The following is a 21,636-nucleotide window of genomic DNA, read 5'->3' on the forward strand; positions in this document are numbered from 1 at the left end:
CACCTGGTTAATGCAATATGTCCACTAAACTGTGACATATCTGTGAGTCTATTGTACTAAATCCTACACCAGGTCCTATAGAGAGTGATGCCTAGAAATTCATTACTTATTTATTCATTAATCAACTACCATTTGATGAACACCTGTTCTCTGGGGGCGGGCGGGGGGGAATGGAAAAGAGACAAGATAAAGAAGTATAACTAAATGGGGATGAGTGCTAAGGGGAAAAATAGGCAGAGAGAAGGACGAAGAGTCTGTGAAGGTACAATATTAAACACTGTGTTCAGAGGCTCCTCACTGTGCAGGTGATATCTGAGGAAAGATCCGAAGAATGCAAGCTCCTTAATGGTGGAGATTGGTATCTGTTTTATTTACAGTTGGGTCCCCAGTTCCTAGAACAAGGCCTGGCTCCTCATAGGCTCTCTCTTTCTTTCTTTTGGAGAGATTTTTCACTATAGGGTGCATGCACTGGCCAGACAGACAGAGAGAGACATAGAGACAGAAAGCGAGAAATCACCCCCAGGGGGGATGGTCCCGCCGCAATCCCTTCTCCTCCATTCTCCTCTCGGGATCTTGGGCATGCAGGCACACGTGCTGGGCGTGAGTTTTAAGCCACCGGGTCCGGGACGCGAACCGCAGTCGACTACGTGGAAGTTCAGCGACATAGCCATTATGCTAACTGCTGATTCCCTCCACAGACAAGTTTTGAGCAAAGAAGTGACAAGAAAGGTACAGGGAAGTAATTCCGGAAATAAGAGCGATCAGGAGGCCCCTCCATTACTGAAATAGCCAAGCCCTGTGCTGGGCACTACAGAAACTGAGATGAATAAACTGGAGATTTAGGCCAGCGCAGAGATTGACAGACTTTGCTGTGCATTTTAAGCTCCTGGAGTACTTGGTAAAAATGTAGAGTTTTAGATCTCAGCCCCCCAAGTCCCCATTTAGTGGGTCTGGGTTGTGACGCTGGGAGCCTCGCCAATTGATTCTGAAACAAGTGGTTCTTGGACCACAGTTGGAGACTCACTGGGCTTGAACAAACACCTGGTCAATTAACGACTGGTTAATTGTCCCAAGTTTGTCTGTGTTGAGTAAGGGGTTGGTGAGGCACCTCCAGCCTAGGTGGGTGCAAAGACCCTCTCTCACCCCCAGCCATACACAAGGCGAAGTTCTCCTTCCTCCCCTCTTCTCTGCACGAGGGAGGGCTGGTCCCAGAAAGCCAGGACTCAGGGAATGGGGAGGAAGCAGCGGGAGTCACGGGCGGGAAGGGGCCCAGGACCCGCGAGACAAAGGGTGGTGTCCTATAAATGCCGCAACGGAGGCGCTGCGTCCAGGCGAGGGCGCACACGGCCGGCGACCGCGACAGCCACAGCCACAGCGCGAGCTCCCGGCTCTAGGCAAGGAGGTGCGTTGACTTCAGGGGGGGCGCGGGCGCCACCTGGGCCGGCCTTGTGAGCCCAGGGTCTCTCATTTAGTCCTCCCCTCCCCGAGTCTGGGCCACACTAGCCCTGGAGGGCAGCAGGATGGAGGCGACTTGTTAGCAGCCACTTAGGCGACTCGCTGGGAAGACCTGGGGACTTTTCGCGAGGCAGGGGCGGAGGCGCGTCACCCTAGGAGCCCGGCGGTTCCCTAGCGAGTTGGCTGGGCCGCTTGGTCCCAGCGACTATTCGGTCTGTCCGTGAGCGACTCTTGGACACTTGGCAGACGCGAAACTTCAGCCAGGAAATGCTTCCCAGGATTCCTGAAATATTTGTGCACTAGGCAGGTCAGGGCTTTGCAAGGAGGAGCAAAAGCTAGAAAAAGGGAAAAGCCGAGAAGTGGAGCAGGTTGGGTAGGATGAGGCGAGTTTTCCAGGTGCATCTGGGCTGTGAGGCAGTCTGATGAGCACACCTGAGAAACAGGTGTCTCCCTAAGAGCCTGACAGAGTCTGGAGACCCTTACTACCTTAGAGGGTCTTCCCAAAGAGCTGGTGTTCACAGGCAGTCTTGATTTAATATATCAACATGCAGAGTTGTGTAAATGAGAAAAAAATAACTTGCATAATAGTATGTAGACTGATTTTTAAAGGATCATGTTTTTGTATGTATATACTTGTGAATTATATGTATATGTGTGTGTATATATACACAGCAAACTGGCTGTGCTTGAGAGTGAGACTGAGTAGGTGTTCAGACAGACTTGGGGCCTTTTATATTTTGCTCTCTGCACTTGAGTACGGAGTGATTTTTTTTGCACCTCAAATGAGCAATTGTTATTTGTAGAATGATTTTGAAAGGCGGAGCTGTGCCTAGTGTGGGATGTTAGGTACTTTCCCCCAAAGTAACTATATAAACCTATTTCTGGGGAGTGTTTTCACTTATTTTCAAGATGAAAGAAAAGACACATGTACAGGACCAAATGCCAGCAAGAAAAATTTAAAGCCCTGTGCAAAACGAAAAGCCCTATGTAAAGCGCTGTCTGAGTCTGAATGCCTGGGACGGGCCCCTGTGGGAATGGCAGCTGGAAGCCTCTGTGCTATGTCCTTTCTAGCTGACCTGAGCTTTGTGTCCAAGTACCCATGGCACCGAAGAGCAGCGGCTCCCGTCGTGGGCACTGGTTCCCTTTTCCAGGTGCATAATTATCATTCTCTTCTCTGCTAATGTGTTACCTTCAGTGATGACAACATAGAGAAGTTGTATACATCTAAATTTCTACTGCATTTACCATGACTTTTTCCAGCCCAGGCATTCTTTTTTTTAAAATTATTTTATTTTAACTTTATTTATTATTATTATCATTATTATTTTCCAGTTTGATCAGAGAGAGACAGAGAAAGGGAGGAAGTGAGAAAGCAAGCCACCAGGTCCGAGACTTGAACCGTGGTCGGCCATGTGGGAGTTCAGCACCTTTAACTACCATGCCACTTGCCGGCCCCCAGCCCAGGCATTCTTAACCTGGAGAGTCACGACTACGTAGATAAACTTGAGGCTCTATGAATTTGAATAGGGAAAAATTAATTACTTCCAGTAGCCTTTAATCTAAATGTAGTGTTTGGATTATGAATGTGAGTAATAAACTACAGTAGTACATAGACGTGGTGAGTTTGGCACCAAGAGAAGTCACAGACACTTGTATCTTACATTGGCAGATGTTGCAAATCTTTTGTAAATAATTTACATATCACTTAGAAATTATGATAATAAGTCTAGTTACTTAATGTGTTACAAATGAAATGCGTGTATTACTAAATTGCATTTTTAACATTTTAATAACTACTAAGTATAATTGCTAATTTTCTATGTCCATGTATTTTAATTTTTGCATTTTAAAAGTATTATTCTGAGACGGGAACCAAAGGCTTCTTACTTCATGTATTTACAATCATCCTTCTGAGAAGGAATCCATCCCTTGAAAAGGTTGTGAACCCTGACCCAACAGGAGTCCTCAAAAGTGACATAAATGTGTAAACACCCAGTCTTGAGATGGGTCTCAGGCCCTGACTCCCTGTGCGATCTCAGTGCTTCAGTCCTGTTTTGACATCTATCAAAGATCTTCTGATTCTGTGACATCTGCCATATATTTTTTTTAAGCTCTTACATTACTCCAAAATTGAGATTAATAGCGATCCATCCTTGCAAATGAAAAAAACACTAAATGCAATTTCCTTTTGATTTAAAAAGTACTTCAGTAATTTTCCAGTGACCTCTGCTTTGAGCCTTCAGTTTGTTAAATCACTGATTTCTATTCCCCCCAGTGGAGCAGGAAAGTAACACTCTTGAGAAATCAACAGGTAATCATTAGCACCTCCTAGGATGGCAAGCTTCATTTCAGAAGCCAGTCTTCTCTCTTTCTTCTGCCTAAGTCTAGTACAATAGGCTGGAGCGCTCTCTCTTAGACCAGAACACCTCAGTTAGTTTATTCTGCTTAATCTTTTTTCCTCCCAGCTTGAAAAAGACCCCCCATTGGATGGAGTTGACTTGGTGAATAAGCGAGCCCTCTTTTGATTAAGAGAAGCTTGAAAGTAACTTTGCTCCCATAGTCCTGGCCAACATCAGTGTGAACAAAACTTGATCTTTTTTTCTATCTTACAGTCCCCTTTACTTAGGTTCAGACTTTCATATTTTAGGTAGAGCTGGGTGTAGTTCTGACAACACTCATATTTTCATTGCAGAACCAATGGCCAGGTTATTCAGAAATAATTTAGATGAGATAAAAGGCAACAGGCAGGACATTCAGGCATTTCAGAGCAGAAGGAGGCCTTAGGAGTCATCTGGCCCATCCCCATCAGTTTTGGAAAGGAATGTCTTGCCTGGAAGCCCCCCCCTACCATGCCCGGTTAGGTGTTGATCTTCTGTTCCTACTGTTCCTTCTGTCCCTGGGCTTACCTCACCTATGTCAACAGAAATAGCCAGCCCCTTAGTACCCAGAAGCCAGAGCACATTTGACATTTAGTATCAGCCTTGTGGGAACCAAAGCTTGGAAAACATCTCATTGTCACTGGACCATGAGTCCAACTAGAAGTGTCTCCACAGAGAGAGTGGACCTAAGTGTCTGGTGGAGGGAGCTGAAAGTCATGCAGTGACCTTGGGCTGCCACACTTCCAGCTCACCGCTGGTTCTCAGCACAGCGCTAGACTCTCCAATGTAGACCGAAGCAAGGAAGGCAACGAGAACTTGGATGGGACAATGTCCTGGTGACATACAGATGATTGAACGATGCTGTTCTTCAGCGTGCCTACGCCTCCCATCTTTATACAGAAGAAAACACACATTTAGTTTCACATGTGTGCCAGGCACTTTCTATTGCATCTCATTTAATTAACACACAAACCCTGTTACTGGCTTTAAAACTTCATTTTCTAGATAGCAAAACCCAAGCTTAAGTTAACTGGGACCAGTGGGTGGTGTGGTGAGTTAAGGTGCTGGACTCCCACTTGGCTGACTGCAGTTCAAGTCCTAGACCTGAGAGCTTGCTTTCTCATTATCCCTTTTTCTCTCTCTCGTTGGTCAAATTAAAAAATAATAAAACAAATAAAATTAAATTAATAATTCTTAAAAAGAAAAAAAGTTAACTGGAGCCAGCAGGTGGTGTGGTGGTTAAGGTACTGGACTCTCACTGAGCTGACCACAGTTTGAGTCTCAGATCTGGCAGCTTACAAATCATACCAAAATGTGTGCATGCATTCCTGAAATTCCAAGAAGAGAATGGAGAAGGAGGGATTGTGGTGTGCCCATGACCCCAGGGCAGTGATTTCTCACTTACCTTCTCACTGCTTCTTTCAGTTTCTCTCCTGCGAGTGCACGTGCACACTATGGCAAGAATCTTTAAAAAATGTAAAAAGTTAACTGATTTTTCTCAGAGTGATATAACAAGGAATTGTGGTGTGCAGACTCAAAACTTAGTTTTTGTGTGTGTGTGTGTTTTTTTTTTTTTAAGTATTATTTCCTTGATTGAGAGCTTTCTTACTGTACACAAAATGTCTTATGTAGTTGATCCCAGCTTTGTTCACACTGGTTGCAGGGAGTTGTGCGTGGGTCCCTGTGCTCAAGATCGCCTAACTATCGCTGTTGCCCTTGCTTGGCTTTCTTTCAGGATCAAGGTGGGTGCTTTTATGTAGTATCATATTTTTAATTCCTTCTCTGGCAATTCTTTCCTCGATTCTTTACTTTGCATAGTTTACTTTCCTACAGTGGAACCAGCATCCTAAAGTCACTAAGATAAATCCTCCTACTCCAACATCACATGATCTTCTAATTCTCTTAGTTACAAGAAATGTCCAAGGCCAGCCAAAACAGATTCTAATGATACATGTAATATTGAATCCTGTGCACAGAGAGTGTTTTCTTTTTTTCTTATTTTGGAGAGGTTTTGCTAGAGGGTGCTTGCGCTCGCCAGAAAGACAGAGAGAGACAGAGAGACAGAAAGCGAGAAATCACCCCCCCCCCGGGGGGGGATGACCACACTGCAATCCCTTCTCCTCCATTCTCCTCTCAGGATCTTGGGCATGCATGCACACGCGCCTGGCATGAGTTTAAGCCACCGGGTCCGGGACTCGAACTGTGGTTGACCACATGGGAGTTCAGCCACATAACCATTACGCTAATTGTTGGTCCCCAGAGTGTTTTTGACATCTCAAATTCCTAGGAGCTTAAAGGGCTTCCTCTTTGCCCCACCTGTGTGGCAGTCTGGGGACAAGTCAGGGCCTGCAACTCCACCCTATCTCCATTTAGAGCAAAACCTAGTATTTTTTATTTAAAGCCCATAAACATTCTTACTTCTTTTTTCTACTATGAAGCAAATATTACATGAATAATTTCTCATAAAAATGTAAAACAATTCCAAAGTATAAAATAAAAAACCTATTTTCCCTTACCCATTGTCTTCCCAGAAAGAATCACTATCAAATGATCACTCCCACCTGCCAATTGTTTTATTTTTGTCAGGTTAAATATCTCTCCTTCTGTTTATTGAACAACAAAGTTTCAAGACCTTTAATCACACCGTTCATCTTTCTCTGTATATGGTCCAGGATAGATATTTCAGTTCTTATAGAGTGGGTCCCAATTTTTCCAGGTGAAGTCTGCCTGCTAGGTGAATATTCTATCTACTTCATCCCAAATACCGTTTTATTAATTAAACCTAGGATCATCGCTTTTTAAAATTCTTTTTAATAATCCATAATGCAGGCCAGCAGGTGGCGTGGTGATAAAAGTGCTCAATTCCCACATGGTCAACTACAGTTTGAGTCCCAGAGCCGTTGGCTTGAAAATCATAACAAATAGGGATCGGCAGGTGGCATGGTGGTTAAGGGTGCTGGACTCCCACATAGCCAACCATGGTTCAAGTCCTGGACCTGTTGGCTTGCTTTCTCACTTTATCTCTCTCTCTCTCTCTCCCCCCATTGGTCAAATTTAAACAAACAAACAAACAACAAACAAACAAACTTAAATAAAATAATTTTTTTGAGAGTTTTTTTTCGCTATAGGGCGTGTGCACTCACCAGACAGACAGAGAGAGACATAGAGACAGAAAGCAAGAAATCACCCCCCCAGGGGGGATGGTCACGCCACAATCCCTTCTCCTCCATTCTCCTCCTGGGATCTTGGGCTCTCACACACACGTGCCCGGCGTGAGTTTTAAGCCACCAGGTCCAGGATGCGAACCGCGGTCAACTACGTGGGAGTCCAGCGACATAACCATTATGCCAACTGCTGGTTCCCAATAAAATATTTTTAAAAAAGAAAAGAAAAGAAAATCACAATAAATAAATAGATAATTTTTTTAAAAAAAGATGCTGATCTTTATCTTAAAAGCAGTAGAGAAGTTTTTAAAAAAGAATCAGTAATGCATTTTTTTAAATAATTATTTTATTTAACTTTATTTTGAAAAAATTTACCAGAGAGGCATAGAGTGAGAGAGTGAGTGAGTGAGAGAGAGAGAGAGAGAGAGAGAGAGAGAAGTGTGAAAGCAAACCACCAGGTCCAGGACTTGAACCATGGTTGACCATGTAGGAGTCCAGCGCCCTTAACCACCACACTACCTGCTGGCTCCGCATTGTTGATTTATATCTCCCTATTGGTAAGTATATTTTATTAACACATATATCAGCTTACACTGGATCTGATTCTGAAAAGTTAGGAAGTGTTGATTGTAAAGCAACTAGTGGGGTAATTGGGATAAAGCAGTTTTTTTTTTTTTTTTTTTTTCCCATAGGGCACATGCATTTGCTGGAGAGAAAGAGGAGACAGAGAGAAGGAAAGTGAGAAATCACTCCCCATGGGGGATGGCCATGCTGCAGTCCCTTCTCAGTTCTACTCTTGGGGTTTTGGGTATGCATGCACACATGCCTGGATTTTCAAGCCCGGGTCCAAGACTTGAACCACAGTTCACCATGTGGGAGTCCAGCACCTTAACTACCACACCATCTACTGGCCCCATAAAGCAACCTTTTAACTGGCAGCTTCAAAATAACCATGGAGAAAAAGGCTGAAGAGCATTAGTCTTAACTTTCTTCTCATACAAAAAGGAAGATTCAAAAAAATCTGAAAATGAAGAAATGAATTTTGTAAAATCTGAGTAATAAATAGCTAACATCACAGGTTCTTGGGAGGACATGTGATACCAACCAAACCTCTTACAAGATATTGGCCCTCTGGGCCCTTTCTCTTTTCCATCTCAGGAACTCAGACATGACCAGGAAGATCTTCACCAATACCAGGGAGCGCTGGAGGCAGCAGAATGTCAACAGTGCCTTTGCCAAGCTGCGGAAGCTCATCCCTACTCACCCTCCAGACAAGAAGCTGAGCAAAAATGAAACTCTTCGCCTGGCAATGAGGTATATCAACTTCTTGGTCAAGATCTTGGGGGAGCAAAGCCTGCAGCAAACAGGAGTGACTGCTCAGGGAAACATTCTGGGGCTCTTCCCCCAAGGACCTCACCTGCCGGGCCTGGAGGACAGGACTCTACTTGATGACTACCCAATTCCATCTCCTGGCCCAAGCCATCACATTCCCTAGAGTGGTCCTGACTGTCATAGCCCAGAGTAGCTCTCACTCAGCAGTCACTGGATGCCTACAACATTTTGCATGTTCGAGTCAACTTGATGAATAATTTGTGAGCCTGAATTTAAGCTTCACAGGAGCCGGCTTCCCAATAGCTGCAGGGAGCTGAAGGGGAGCCACTTTGGAGTTCACCATCCCCAGGTGTGTCAGGAGAACAGCCTGCCTCTGTTCTATAAATGCAGATTCTACATAAGACTTTTGAGGAAAAAAAATTGTAGGTTGACAAGAAATTTGAAAATCACTGTTTCACTCAATATCTTCAGTTAGAAGAAAAGAGATTTCTCATAATGCATCTCAGACGAATGAATCAGAATAAGCTTCCTCAGGCCAGCTGATGGTGTGGTGGTCAAGGCAGCTGGATCCCCCATGGCTGACTGCACCGTTCAGCTCCTGGACCCACAGCTTGAGAAATATGCTGAGTGCGTGTGTGTGAGTGCCCAAAATCTTGACAGGAGGGAAAGATGGAGAAGAAGGACAGCAGTGTGACCATTTCCCATGGGGGGGGTGCTTTCTCCCTCCCTCCTCCCCACACCCTTTGTGACAAAAGAGAAAGAAAGAAAAAGAAAGAAAGAAAGAAAGAAAGAAAGAAAGAAAGAAAGAAAGAAAGAAAGAAAGAAAGAAAGAAAAAAGGAAAGAATATGGTTTCCTCAGAACATATTTTAAAGTTTTTAAAAAATGCGACATATGGGACCAACAATTGGCGTAATGGCTATGTCACTGGACTCCCATGTAGTCAGCCACGGTTCGAGTTCCAGACCCAGTGGCTTAAACTCACGCCGGGCTTGTGTGTGCGTGCCCAAGATCCCGAGAGGAGAATGGAGGAGAAGGGATTGTGGCGTGGCCCTCCCCCCGAGGAGTGATTTCTCACTTTCTGTCTGTCTATCTCTCTCTTTCTGGTGAGTACACGCATGCTATAGCAAAAAGCTCTCCAAAAAAATAAAAAATAAAATAAAATGCGACATAGAGGTCAGCAGATGACATAATGGCTACATCACTGGACTCCCACATAGTTGACAGCAGTTCAAGTCCCGGATCCTGCTCACACTGGGTGCATTGCATGTGTGCCCAAAACCCCAGGAGAAATCTGGAGGAGAACGGATTGCGGCATGGCCATCTGCCCTGGGCAGGGGCAGGTAACTTATCACTTTCTGTTTCTCTGTCTCTCTCTGACTCTCCAGCGAGCTCACGCACCCTAATCAAATCTCTCTCACAAAAAAATAAATAAATAAATAGAGAGAGAGAGACATAGACGATCAAGGGTGAACAATATAAACTTTAAGATTGTTGAAAGAAAGGACAACTTCTGTAGAAACCAACCTGGAGACTTGTGGAAAATCTCTGAAGAAAAGACTGTCCCAAGATATGAGTATTACAGGAATGCAGCAGGTATACACTGAAGAGTCCTGGACGCTTACACCCCACAGAAATGGGAGGGGTTACTTGTATTGAGCCACTTATGTTATTTCTAAAACCAAACAGTGGGTTATACCTGTGAGAGAGAAGGACTTGCTAATTTATGAGTTAGAGGTCATAGTTTCCATAATTGTGTTAGCTAAGTTAGCCAACCCCTTAGTTTCACCTGTCAGGCATTAAAATGTTTAACTCAGCCTGAACTCTAGCTGATTGGAGACCTGTAGAAGTGAATTATAATTATGAAAATCCAAATATTATTTAATGATTCATTTAATGGAGAGTGTTAGGATTCAGACATAAATGCCATAGTTAAGCCCAGAATACAAAATGTCATTTGATTATCTTTGAGACATTTTATTTTCCCAAAGTCTTAAATCCTTCTGAACCACAGGTAAAGAATCAACATACTTGATGTTAGGAATTTCCATTGTATACACAAAAGGGGAATTTATACTTTCTGCCACTCTCAGAAGAAGGTATTTTATTTATGAACGATTAAAATGAGTTTCCTTGATTTGCTGATCAGAAGAAAACTGAGAATCTCTCACAATCTCATTCCAAAATTCAAGGCTATTATGTTCTTAAACTCTATACAACATTCCCACTTATAACACGATGCGTTTATCTGAACCAAGAGATTTTCCTTATGGTCATTCATTTAAACTGTAGCCAGCACACATCCCTATAGACCTAGCATAGTCCATGGAAATACTGAATGGACCTCAAGGGATTTTTCCCAAATGCACATTTCTTTCTCATGAGCTTACATGGGCTTGAGCCTGCCCCAGAATTGCCAGGTGAGAGTACATTTTGAAGTTTTGATGACAGTTGTCCTCCGAATAACATTACTTATTCTCTTATCTGGCTTTAAGTCAACATAACACTTTTGACTTTTATTTATTTATTTAATTTGCTTCATCTTAGCATGTTGCCAAGCAAAGCACAGACTGCCTCTGCTTGAAGTAGAATTTTGGTGTTCTAGCCAGAACGAGCATCCTTTTCTGCTGTTGGAATGCAGTCAGTGTGCACAAAGAGAAAGGGCACAAAGAGGGCCTTCCCGCTAAAATGTAACAGAGTGCTCCTGAAAAGTTGTGAGGAGACTGAGTTATCATTAAAAGATAATTCATTAGAGAAACACTGCAGGAAATCCTTTGCTAGATGAATAAACCTCTAAAATACTACTTTATGGGAACCAGCAGATAGCATAATGGTTATGTCGCGGGACTTCCACATGGCCGACTGCAGTTCAAGTCCTGGACCGGGAGGCTTCAAAATCATGCTAGACACATGGGCATGCATGCCCCAAACCCAGAAAGGAGAATGGAAGAGAAGGGATTGTGGCATGGTCATCCTCAGAAAAACAAAAACAAAAAACTTTATGTAATTTACCACTTAAACTTTTTTTGTTCTGCTTGGATTTTTGAATATCAAGTTGTATTAGGTTAAAGGGACTGTCAGAAAGAATTTTAATCACATATGGACTGAAACTTTGACAAGGTATCCTTGAGACTGGAAGCTAATTCAAAAATCACTCCAGAGTCGTCTTTGGTGTCCTCTACTAAGGGTTGCTGATTGCAGTAGTAGAAATTTATGGTTCAAATGCATTGTAGTTCACCACATGGTACATCTGTTATGGATCACTAGAGCACAACAGAAATATTTATTTAGATTACAAAGCCTATGCAACTGTGTTATTTGAACAAAGGGAAGTGTTCTACTATGAGCACCACTGGAAACGTCCAGAAACCAGGTATAAGTAAGTCTATTGGTTAATATGTAAAAAATCATTTGTATAGCTATTTCCACACCCTTATTTTCCAGAGGGGAAAACTGGTCCAGAGAGTGGTTTTGTTTGTTTGTTTGTTTGTTTAAGAATTATTTATTTAATTTTATTTATTCATTCAGTCACCAAGTATTATAGGATAAAAATGAACATGCACCTTATCATTATGCTCATCTCTTTTCAATGGTATTCAGTGATCTACTTGATATGCCTTTAGCTGAAATTGAATTATTGTCTTGTGTACAGTAAGATTAGATTGATCAACCAAAGATTTTATATCACTGTGTTTTGTGAGTTTTTAACCATTTTAACCATAACTTGCTATTTAACTGTTAATTTATTGCAAATAAATTATTTAAGAAAAGAGAGTGTTCTTTTCTTTTGGAGGATTTCATGGGACCATCACGCGGCATGGTGGTTAAGATGCTGTTCTCTCTCACATGGTCAACTGAAGTTCAAGTCCCGGACCTGGCAGCTTAAAAATCACACTGAGTGTGTAAGTGTGTGTGTGCACAAAATCTTAGAAGGAGAATGGAGGAGACAGAACTGTGGTATGGCCATCCACCCGGGGAAAGGGGTGGCGGTAATTTCTCAATTTCCCTCTCACTCTCTGTCTCTTTATGGCAAGTGCATGTGCCCTAGGGCTAAAACCTAAAAACAAAGACTTTCATAAATTCACTAAGCATATCTACCCTTTTTCTCCACCTTCAAAGCCACTATCTCAGCTCTGGCACCCTCTACACCTGATTGCCTTTTGTGTAGAAGAAAATACAACTGTCATCAAAACTTGTGTAGAAGTATCATTTGACCTCTTGTTCTCTCTCTCTCTTCCTCCCCACTTCGTTTCACCTTTCACATAACTTCCTAATTGTCTTTCACATAACTTCCTAATTGCCTTCCGATCACAGCTGTGGTCAGATCATCTCCCTGCTACCAAAACCTTCCGTATCTCCTATCAGATTGAGACAAATGCCATACTCCAGCCATGCAGGCCTCATGCAGGCCCCTCCAGCCATGGTAGCCTTGCCCCAATACACCCTTCCTTTTTACCCTCCGCAGTCCCTACAATGTATTATACATGTCAATTAAACTGCTTCACTTGATAATCCCTAGACATGCCCCCTTTTCTATTTCTGACTTTACTCTTGTGATTCCAAATGCTTGGATGAATGTTCCCATTCTATTAGTTCTTTTTTTTTTTTTCCAGAGGTTTTTGCTACAGGGCGCGCGCGCTCGCCAAAAAGACAGACAGAGAGAGAGAGAGAGAGAGAAAGTGAGAAATCACCCCCTGGGGGGATGGCCACACCACAGTCCCTTCTCCTCCATTCTCCTCTTGGACTTGCACGGACACGCGCCCGGCGTGAGTTTAAGCCACCTGGTCCAGGGCTCAAACTGCGGTCGACTATATGGGAGTCCAGTGACATAGCCATTATGCTAACTGCTGGTCCCCCCATTCTATTAGTTCTAATCACCCCTCCACCCATGCCAAATTTCACTTGCTAGGATCCTTTATGGGTGATCTTAAACATCATCTCTTACATGAAGTCCTCATAGATTTCCATTAATCTATTCCTTTTTCATAATCCCCTTACATACTTTTGACTTTTTTTCCCTCTAGCTTATATTATTAGCATCTGTGTGTATTCTGTTCCCCTCTAAGAATTTAAAATCTCTTTAAGGGCAGGGACAGTTTCTAAAATTTGATTTTCACGACAGCACTGCAAGTGAACCCCACTTTCAAAATGTAACTATTATCAGAACTGACTCTGTTAAGAATATAATTTTAGGGAACTAGCGGTTAGCGTAATGGCTATGTCGCTGGGCTCCCACGTAGTCGACCGCGGTTCGTGTCCCGGACCCAGTGGCTTAAAAACTCACGCCGGGCACGTGTGCGTGCGTGCCCAAGATCCTGAGAGGAGAATGGAGGAGAAGGGATTGCGGCGTGACCATCCCCCCCAGGGGGTGATTTCTCGCTTTCTGTCTCTATGTCTCTCTCTGTCTGGCGAGCACACGCGCCCTACAGTGAAAATCTCTCCAAAAAAAAAAAAAAAAAATTTTAGGGACCAGCAGATGGCATAATGGTTACGTCACTGGACTTCCACATAGATGACCTTGATTCAAGTCCTGGACCCGGCAACTTAAAACTCATGCTGGGCACGTGTGTGTGTGTGCCCAAAATCCCAAAAGGAAAATGGAGGAGAAGGGATTGCAGCATGGCCATCCTCCTCTGGGGGATGATTTTGTCTCTCTCTGTCTCTCTGGAAAGTATACACACCCTATAGCAAAAATCTCTCTAAAAATAAAAATAAAGAGATGGCATAAGAATACAATTTTATGGACCAGCAGATGGCATAGCAGTTATGTCACGGGACTCCCACATGGCTAACCACGGTTCAAGTCCCAGACCCAGTGGCACACCGAGTGTGTGTGCATTCATGCCCAGATCACAGGAGGAGAGTGAAGGGATTGTGGCGTGTCCATCCATCCAGAGGGTGATTTCTCACTTTCCTTCTCACTGTCTCTGTCTCTTCCCTGCGAGGGCATGTGCCCTAAGGCAAAAACATCTCTCTCTCTCTCAAAAAAAAATACACTTTAGTCTCCTCCAAAAGATGATATTAAAATGAAACTTGAACAGGCTAAATTTTGCTAAGAAACCCAAAGTCTATTGCTCATCTTAGAAGCTGCTTCTCATTTCCATTCAGAGATGCCCCTGGCAGCACCTGCTCTGTGAAGTTTCATCACCTAAGAATGGCTTGAGATGGCCAACATCAGTATAAGTTATGCACGACTGGCTTTGTCCTTAAAAAGGCAAAAGATTAAAGGGTATGAGAGAATGGACAGCTTAACTGCTGACCCGTGGGCCAAAGGTTAGTCAAAAGTCACATCCTTAAATAAAAAGGTCTAAGATAAGGAGGGAATCTAAAAGTCCAATGGCAATGCAAAGTGACGGATTTATAGGGCAGGTGTTAAAGAGGAATGCCAAGGAATGAATGTAGTTAAAGGATTATGGGAGGATAGGGGCACAGTCTTCTGAACCACACTTCCACTTTTGTGCCTGCTGTAGTTTCTGATAAACAGGCAAACTCTCCCTTTTGCCCTCTCTCTCTCTTTTTAATAATTATTTGATTCCATTTATTGTTCTTATTTTTAAAATTGGACCAGAAAGAGACAGAGAAGGGGAACGTGAGAAAGAAGTCACCAGATTAGGACTTGAACTGTGGTTGGCTGATGGGGAGTCTGGTGCCTTAACCACCACATCATCTGCAGGCCCCTGTTTTCTCTTTTTTAAAAGTTTTATTTCTTCCTTGAAAGAGAGAAACTGGCATCCTAAACAGGGTCTTCAAGCTATGTTCCCCCTAAGTCTTATCCAGCCTAGATCACGGGTATATGTGCATGTGCCCAGCATATACAGGGAGACCTCTGGGCATGAACCTGGAACATGAACCCGTGTGTGTCCAACATCACAGAGCATGGTGTTACCTCTGAGCCACTGCTCTTGAGCCCTTATTTTATCTTTATTACCAGTGCCTATCACAAAGATTTTTATTTTAAAGAATTTATTTAATTTTTATTTATTATTATTATCTAATTTGCTACAGGGCACATGTGCTCACCAGAGAGAAAGAAAGAGAAAGAGAGAAGGAAGGTGAGAAAGCAAACTGCCAGATCCAGGACTCGAACCGTGGTCAATACTTAACCACCACACCATCTACTGGCCCCTCACAAAGAGATTTTGAAGAACACTAGATTTTTCTTTCCTTTCTTTCTTTTTTTCTTTTCTTTTTAAAAGAGAGATTATAACTGGAAAGACAGAAAGACAGAAAGTGAGAAATCACCCCCCTCCCAGGAAGGATGGCTATACTGCAATCCCTTCTCTTCCATTCTCCTCTTGGGATTTTGAGCACGCACACACACATGCCCAGCATGAGTTTTAAGCTACTGGGTCTGGAACTTGAACCATGGTCGACTAGATGGAAGTCCAACAAAATAATCATTATGCCAGTTGCTGGCCCCAGACCACTAGATTTTTTACATAAGCCTTAAGTATATAACATTCGAATGACTTAGGTTCCAGGGATCAAGAATTCCTGGGTGGTCTAATGAAGTGAGCTATTGAATTGCCTTTAATGTAGCCCTGGTGATCCTGGAACCCCACAGAAATTTGACCACAGCAGAGGGGCTGTCTGACAGTAGCCATGGTTGTAGAATAGGGCAAGGGAAAATAAAACACCTTGACCTCGGTTTCTTTTCCCATTCTCTGTTCTGTCACTGCCTTCCATTGGCCAAACCCAACCAGAAGCCAGAGGGCAGGAGGCCTGAATAATGGAGGCTGAAGTTTGTGTAGGCCAATTTCCTAGGGCAGAGTCTTCACTGTCCCTCCCCCAAATAAGGACCAGGTAATATATTTTAGTGAGCGCTTTTTGGCATCTATTGAGATTGGTATGGGGTATAAAATGTTAATATATTTCTGAATATTGTATGAATTAATCTTACTTGGTTTTGATATACTTTCATTTTCACCTATAGTCAAATTATGTTTGTCATCTATATATTAAAGGTGATATAAAATATCTCTGAAAATGGGGTCAGCAGGGACCAGCAAGGTGTAATGATTATGTCTCTGGACTCCCATGTAGCTAACCACAGTTTGAGTCCCAGACCCTGCAGCTTAAAACTCACACTGGGCATGCATGTGTGTGTATGGCCCAGATCCCTAGAGAAGAAAGGAAGAGAAGGAATCATGGCGTGGCCATCTCCCTGGGGGGGTCTGGGGGGTGATTTCTTGCTTTCTGTCTCTCTGGTGAGTGAATGTGCCCTATAGCAAAAATCTCTCTCTCAAAAAAACAAAAAAAAAAAAAAAAAGGAGTCAGCAGGTGGTGTGGTGGTTAAAGTGCTGGACTCCCACATGGCTAACTACGATTTGTCCTGGAACTGGCAGCTTGAAACTCATGCCGGCGTGTGGCTCCCACGTAGTCGACCGCGGTTCGTGTCCCGGACCCAGTGGCTTAAAAACTCACGCCGGGCACGTGTGCGTGCGTGCCCAAGATCCTGAGAGGAGAATGGAGGAGAAGGGATTGCGGCGTGACCATCCCCCCCAGGGGGTGATTTCTCGCTTTCTGTCTCTATGTCTCTCTCTGTCTGGCGAGCACACGCGCCCTACAGTGAAAATCTCTCCAAAAAAAAAAAAAAAAAATTTTAGGGACCAGCAGATGGCATAATGGTTACGTCACTGGACTTCCACATAGATGACCTTGATTCAAGTCCTGGACCCGGCAACTTAAAACTCATGCTGGGCACGTGTGTGTGTGTGCCCAAAATCCCAAAAGGAAAATGGAGGAGAAGGGATTGCAGCATGGCCATCCTCCTCTGGGGGATGATTTTGTCTCTCTCTGTCTCTCTGGAAAGTATACACACCCTATAGCAAAAATCTCTCTAAAAATAAAAATAAAGAGATGGCATAAGAATACAATTTTATGGACCAGCAGATGGCATAGCAGTTATGTCACGGGACTCCCACATGGCTAACCACGGTTCAAGTCCCAGACCCAGTGGCACACCGAGTGTGTGTGCATTCATGCCCAGATCACAGGAGGAGAGTGAAGGGATTGTGGCGTGTCCATCCATCCAGAGGGTGATTTCTCACTTTCCTTCTCACTGTCTCTGTCTCTTCCCTGCGAGGGCATGTGCCCTAAGGCAAAAACATCTCTCTCTCTCTCAAAAAAAAATACACTTTAGTCTCCTCCAAAAGATGATATTAAAATGAAACTTGAACAGGCTAAATTTTGCTAAGAAACCCAAAGTCTATTGCTCATCTTAGAAGCTGCTTCTCATTTCCATTCAGAGATGCCCCTGGCAGCACCTGCTCTGTGAAGTTTCATCACCTAAGAATGGCTTGAGATGGCCAACATCAGTATAAGTTATGCACGACTGGCTTTGTCCTTAAAAAGGCAAAAGATTAAAGGGTATGAGAGAATGGACAGCTTAACTGCTGACCCGTGGGCCAAAGGTTAGTCAAAAGTCACATCCTTAAATAAAAAGGTCTAAGATAAGGAGGGAATCTAAAAGTCCAATGGCAATGCAAAGTGACGGATTTATAGGGCAGGTGTTAAAGAGGAATGCCAAGGAATGAATGTAGTTAAAGGATTATGGGAGGATAGGGGCACAGTCTTCTGAACCACACTTCCACTTTTGTGCCTGCTGTAGTTTCTGATAAACAGGCAAACTCTCCCTTTTGCCCTCTCTCTCTCTTTTTAATAATTATTTGATTCCATTTATTGTTCTTATTTTTAAAATTGGACCAGAAAGAGACAGAGAAGGGGAACGTGAGAAAGAAGTCACCAGATTAGGACTTGAACTGTGGTTGGCTGATGGGGAGTCTGGTGCCTTAACCACCACATCATCTGCAGGCCCCTGTTTTCTCTTTTTTAAAAGTTTTATTTCTTCCTTGAAAGAGAGAAACTGGCATCCTAAACAGGGTCTTCAAGCTATGTTCCCCCTAAGTCTTATCCAGCCTAGATCACGGGTATATGTGCATGTGCCCAGCATATACAGGGAGACCTCTGGGCATGAACCTGGAACATGAACCCGTGTGTGTCCAACATCACAGAGCATGGTGTTACCTCTGAGCCACTGCTCTTGAGCCCTTATTTTATCTTTATTACCAGTGCCTATCACAAAGATTTTTATTTTAAAGAATTTATTTAATTTTTATTTATTATTATTATCTAATTTGCTACAGGGCACATGTGCTCACCAGAGAGAAAGAAAGAGAAAGAGAGAAGGAAGGTGAGAAAGCAAACTGCCAGATCCAGGACTCGAACCGTGGTCAATACTTAACCACCACACCATCTACTGGCCCCTCACAAAGAGATTTTGAAGAACACTAGATTTTTCTTTCCTTTCTTTCTTTTTTTCTTTTCTTTTTAAAAGAGAGATTATAACTGGAAAGACAGAAAGACAGAAAGTGAGAAATCACCCCCCTCCCAGGAAGGATGGCTATACTGCAATCCCTTCTCTTCCATTCTCCTCTTGGGATTTTGAGCACGCACACACACATGCCCAGCATGAGTTTTAAGCTACTGGGTCTGGAACTTGAACCATGGTCGACTAGATGGAAGTCCAACAAAATAATCATTATGCCATTTGCTGGCCCCAGACCACTAGATTTTTTACATAAGCCTTAAGTATATAACATTCGAATGACTTAGTTTCCAGGGATCAAGAATTCCTGGGTGGTCTAATGAAGTGAGCTATTGAATTGCCTTTAATGTAGCCCTGGTGATCCTGGAACCCCACAGAAATTTGACCACAGCAGAGGGGCTGTCTGACAGTAGCCATGGTTGTAGAATAGGGCAAGGGAAAATAAAACACCTTGACCTCGGTTTCTTTTCCCATTCTCTGTTCTGTCACTGCCTTCCATTGGCCAAACCCAACCAGAAGCCAGAGGGCAGGAGGCCTGAATAATGGAGGCTGAAGTTTGTGTAGGCCAATTTCCTAGGGCAGAGTCTTCACTGTCCCTCCCCCAAATAAGGACCAGGTAATATATTTTAGTGAGCGCTTTTTGGCATCTATTGAGATTGGTATGGGGTATAAAATGTTAATATATTTCTGAATATTGTATGAATTAATCTTACTTGGTTTTGATATACTTTCATTTTCACCTATAGTCAAATTATGTTTGTCATCTATATATTAAAGGTGATATAAAATATCTCTGAAAATGGGGTCAGCAGGGACCAGCAAGGTGTAATGATTATGTCTCTGGACTCCCATGTAGCTAACCACAGTTTGAGTCCCAGACCCTGCAGCTTAAAACTCACACTGGGCATGCATGTGTGTGTATGGCCCAGATCCCTAGAGAAGAAAGGAAGAGAAGGAATCATGGCGTGGCCATCTCCCTGGGGGGGTCTGGGGGGTGATTTCTTGCTTTCTGTCTCTCTGGTGAGTGAATGTGCCCTATAGCAAAAAACCGCTCAAAAAAAAAAAAAAAAAAAAAAAAAGGAGTCAGCAGGTGGTGTGGTGGTTAAAGTGCTGGACTCCCACATGGCTAACTACGATTTGTCCTGGAACTGGCAGCTTGAAACTCATGCCGGCGTGTGTGTGCGTGTGCCCAAGATTCTGAGAGGAGAATGGATGGCAGCAATGCCATTCCCCCAGGGGTGATTTCTCACTTTCCCTCTCACTGTCTCTTTCCTCTCTTGCCAGTGCACACACTCTATGGTAAGAACCTTAAAAACAAAATGAAACAAAACAAAAAACCCTGTTTACTAAAATACATGAAGGAAGACACAAAATTAATTTCTACATACAGAGTGCCTTGTCTGACCAAGGGCACTTTGCCTCACTTCCTTTCATGCCATTTAACCACTCTGTGAAAGAGGATGCCTCAAATGCAGGGTTTGATCCTGCAGCCTGGAGAGCGGTAGGGGCTGTCAGGACTAATGAGCTTCCCAGGCCTTCCTCTGGTCGGCCTCCTTCCCTTTCCCTTAGATATACGCCTTCCAGATCCAGCATCTCACACCTCTCGTGTTCTGCATGCTCATCTGGAGTTCTACTAGAGAGGTTATTTCCCTACTCCGACTAAATTTCTTCCCCAGCTTCCAGAGCTTCTGAAAACAACTGTGCAGTGTCTCCCTCATCCTTCTGTAAGAGATTGTCGGCCTCAACTCCAGGAAGAAAGATGTTCCGTCACAGAAGATGAAGATAAATGTATAGTTGTGCCTTTATCCGTGGTTTTGCTTTTCTTTCTTTATTTTTAGATAGATTTTTTTTTTTTTTGCTATGGGGCGTGTGTGCTCGTAGAGACACAGAGAGACAGAGAGAGAGAGAAAGTGAGAAATCACTCCCCAGTGGGGATGGCCACATTACAATTCCTCTCCATTCTCCTCTGGGGATTTTGGGCACCCACAGTTTCAAACCACCAGGTCCTGGACTCAAACCCCTGTTGGCCATGTGGGAGTCTAGTGCCACAACCACTACCCCACCTGTTGGCCCTGGTTCTGCTTTTCCTTGGTTTCAGTTGCCTGCATTCAGTCACAGTATGGAAATATGAAATAGAAGATTCCAGAAATAAATTTTAAATTGTACTCTATTCTGAGTTAGCTGTGGAATTTCATGCCATCCTACTGGAGATATGAATCATCCCTTTGTCCCGTGTATTGGTGCTGTATGTGCTACCTGTCTGCTAGTCAAGGTTTTCGGATTGAAAAAACATAGTGCTAGATACGTAGCGTTCAGTACTATTACGGTTTCAGACATCCACTGAGTGCTGGAAAGTATCCCCTGTGGATGAAGGGGGATACTGCAGTACTGGCAAATAGCAACAGAGACAAAGCAGAGAAAATATAACCCGTGGGACTAGAAAACTCTTTGCACAGTGCTTGGCAATTGTGACACACAGACTTGGACACACGACATAAATGGACCTGAAGGTGACATGTTTTGGTTAGAGAGGGAGTCAAAGTATATAAACTCCTCAGGGAAGAGTTACTAATATTCCTTCCTTGCCTCTAAATAATATGAGCCAGGTAGTTTACAGATATCATCTTTAATCTTTCTAACACTATTTAAGGAGATTTTTTGCTCCGGTTTACAATTTGGGGAAATTGTGGCTTAAAAAATTCTAAGATAGTGGGGCCAGCAGGTGGCATGGTGGATGGGTTGTTGGACTCTCACATGACTGACCGTGGTTTGAGTCCTGGACCTGGTGGCTTGCTTTCTCACTTTCTCTCTCTCTCTGGTGAGTGCACATGCCCTATAGAAAATTAAAAAATATTTCGTAATAATAAAAAATAAAATTTAAATAAATAATTCTTAGGGAAAAAAAAAAAGATTCTATGAGACAACTATGGGGTTGCTCAGCTAGCAACCAGCAAGGTTAGGCACTTCGCTTGGGTCTGCCTT

General features: G+C 43.3%; 2 protein-coding genes across 2 annotated transcripts in view; both read left to right on the plus strand.

The window, feature by feature from the left end:
- The window catches only part of FKTN (fukutin), an 80,662-nt gene extending 72,435 nt beyond the window's left edge, over positions 1–8,227 (plus strand). The window contains exon 10 of the mRNA XM_027772671.1: positions 8,156–8,227. Coding sequence (XP_027628472.1) covers positions 8,156–8,169 — 14 coding nt within the window. The 3' untranslated portion in view covers positions 8,170–8,227. The remainder of the gene's footprint in view (positions 1–8,155) is intronic.
- Positions 1,339–8,926, plus strand: TAL2 (TAL bHLH transcription factor 2). Its single transcript, XM_006150599.2, has 2 exons — positions 1,339–1,402; positions 8,156–8,926. The coding sequence occupies exon 2, from the start codon at positions 8,166–8,168 to the stop codon at positions 8,490–8,492; it is 327 nt and encodes a 108-aa protein (XP_006150661.1). The 5' UTR covers positions 1,339–1,402; positions 8,156–8,165; the 3' UTR covers positions 8,493–8,926.
- Positions 8,927–21,636: the final 12,710 nt, after the last annotated feature.

Source organism: Tupaia chinensis, unplaced genomic scaffold, assembly GCF_000334495.1.
Source record: "Tupaia chinensis unplaced genomic scaffold, TupChi_1.0 Scaffold000291_1, whole genome shotgun sequence".
Classification (NCBI taxonomy): domain Eukaryota; kingdom Metazoa; phylum Chordata; class Mammalia; order Scandentia; family Tupaiidae; genus Tupaia; species Tupaia belangeri.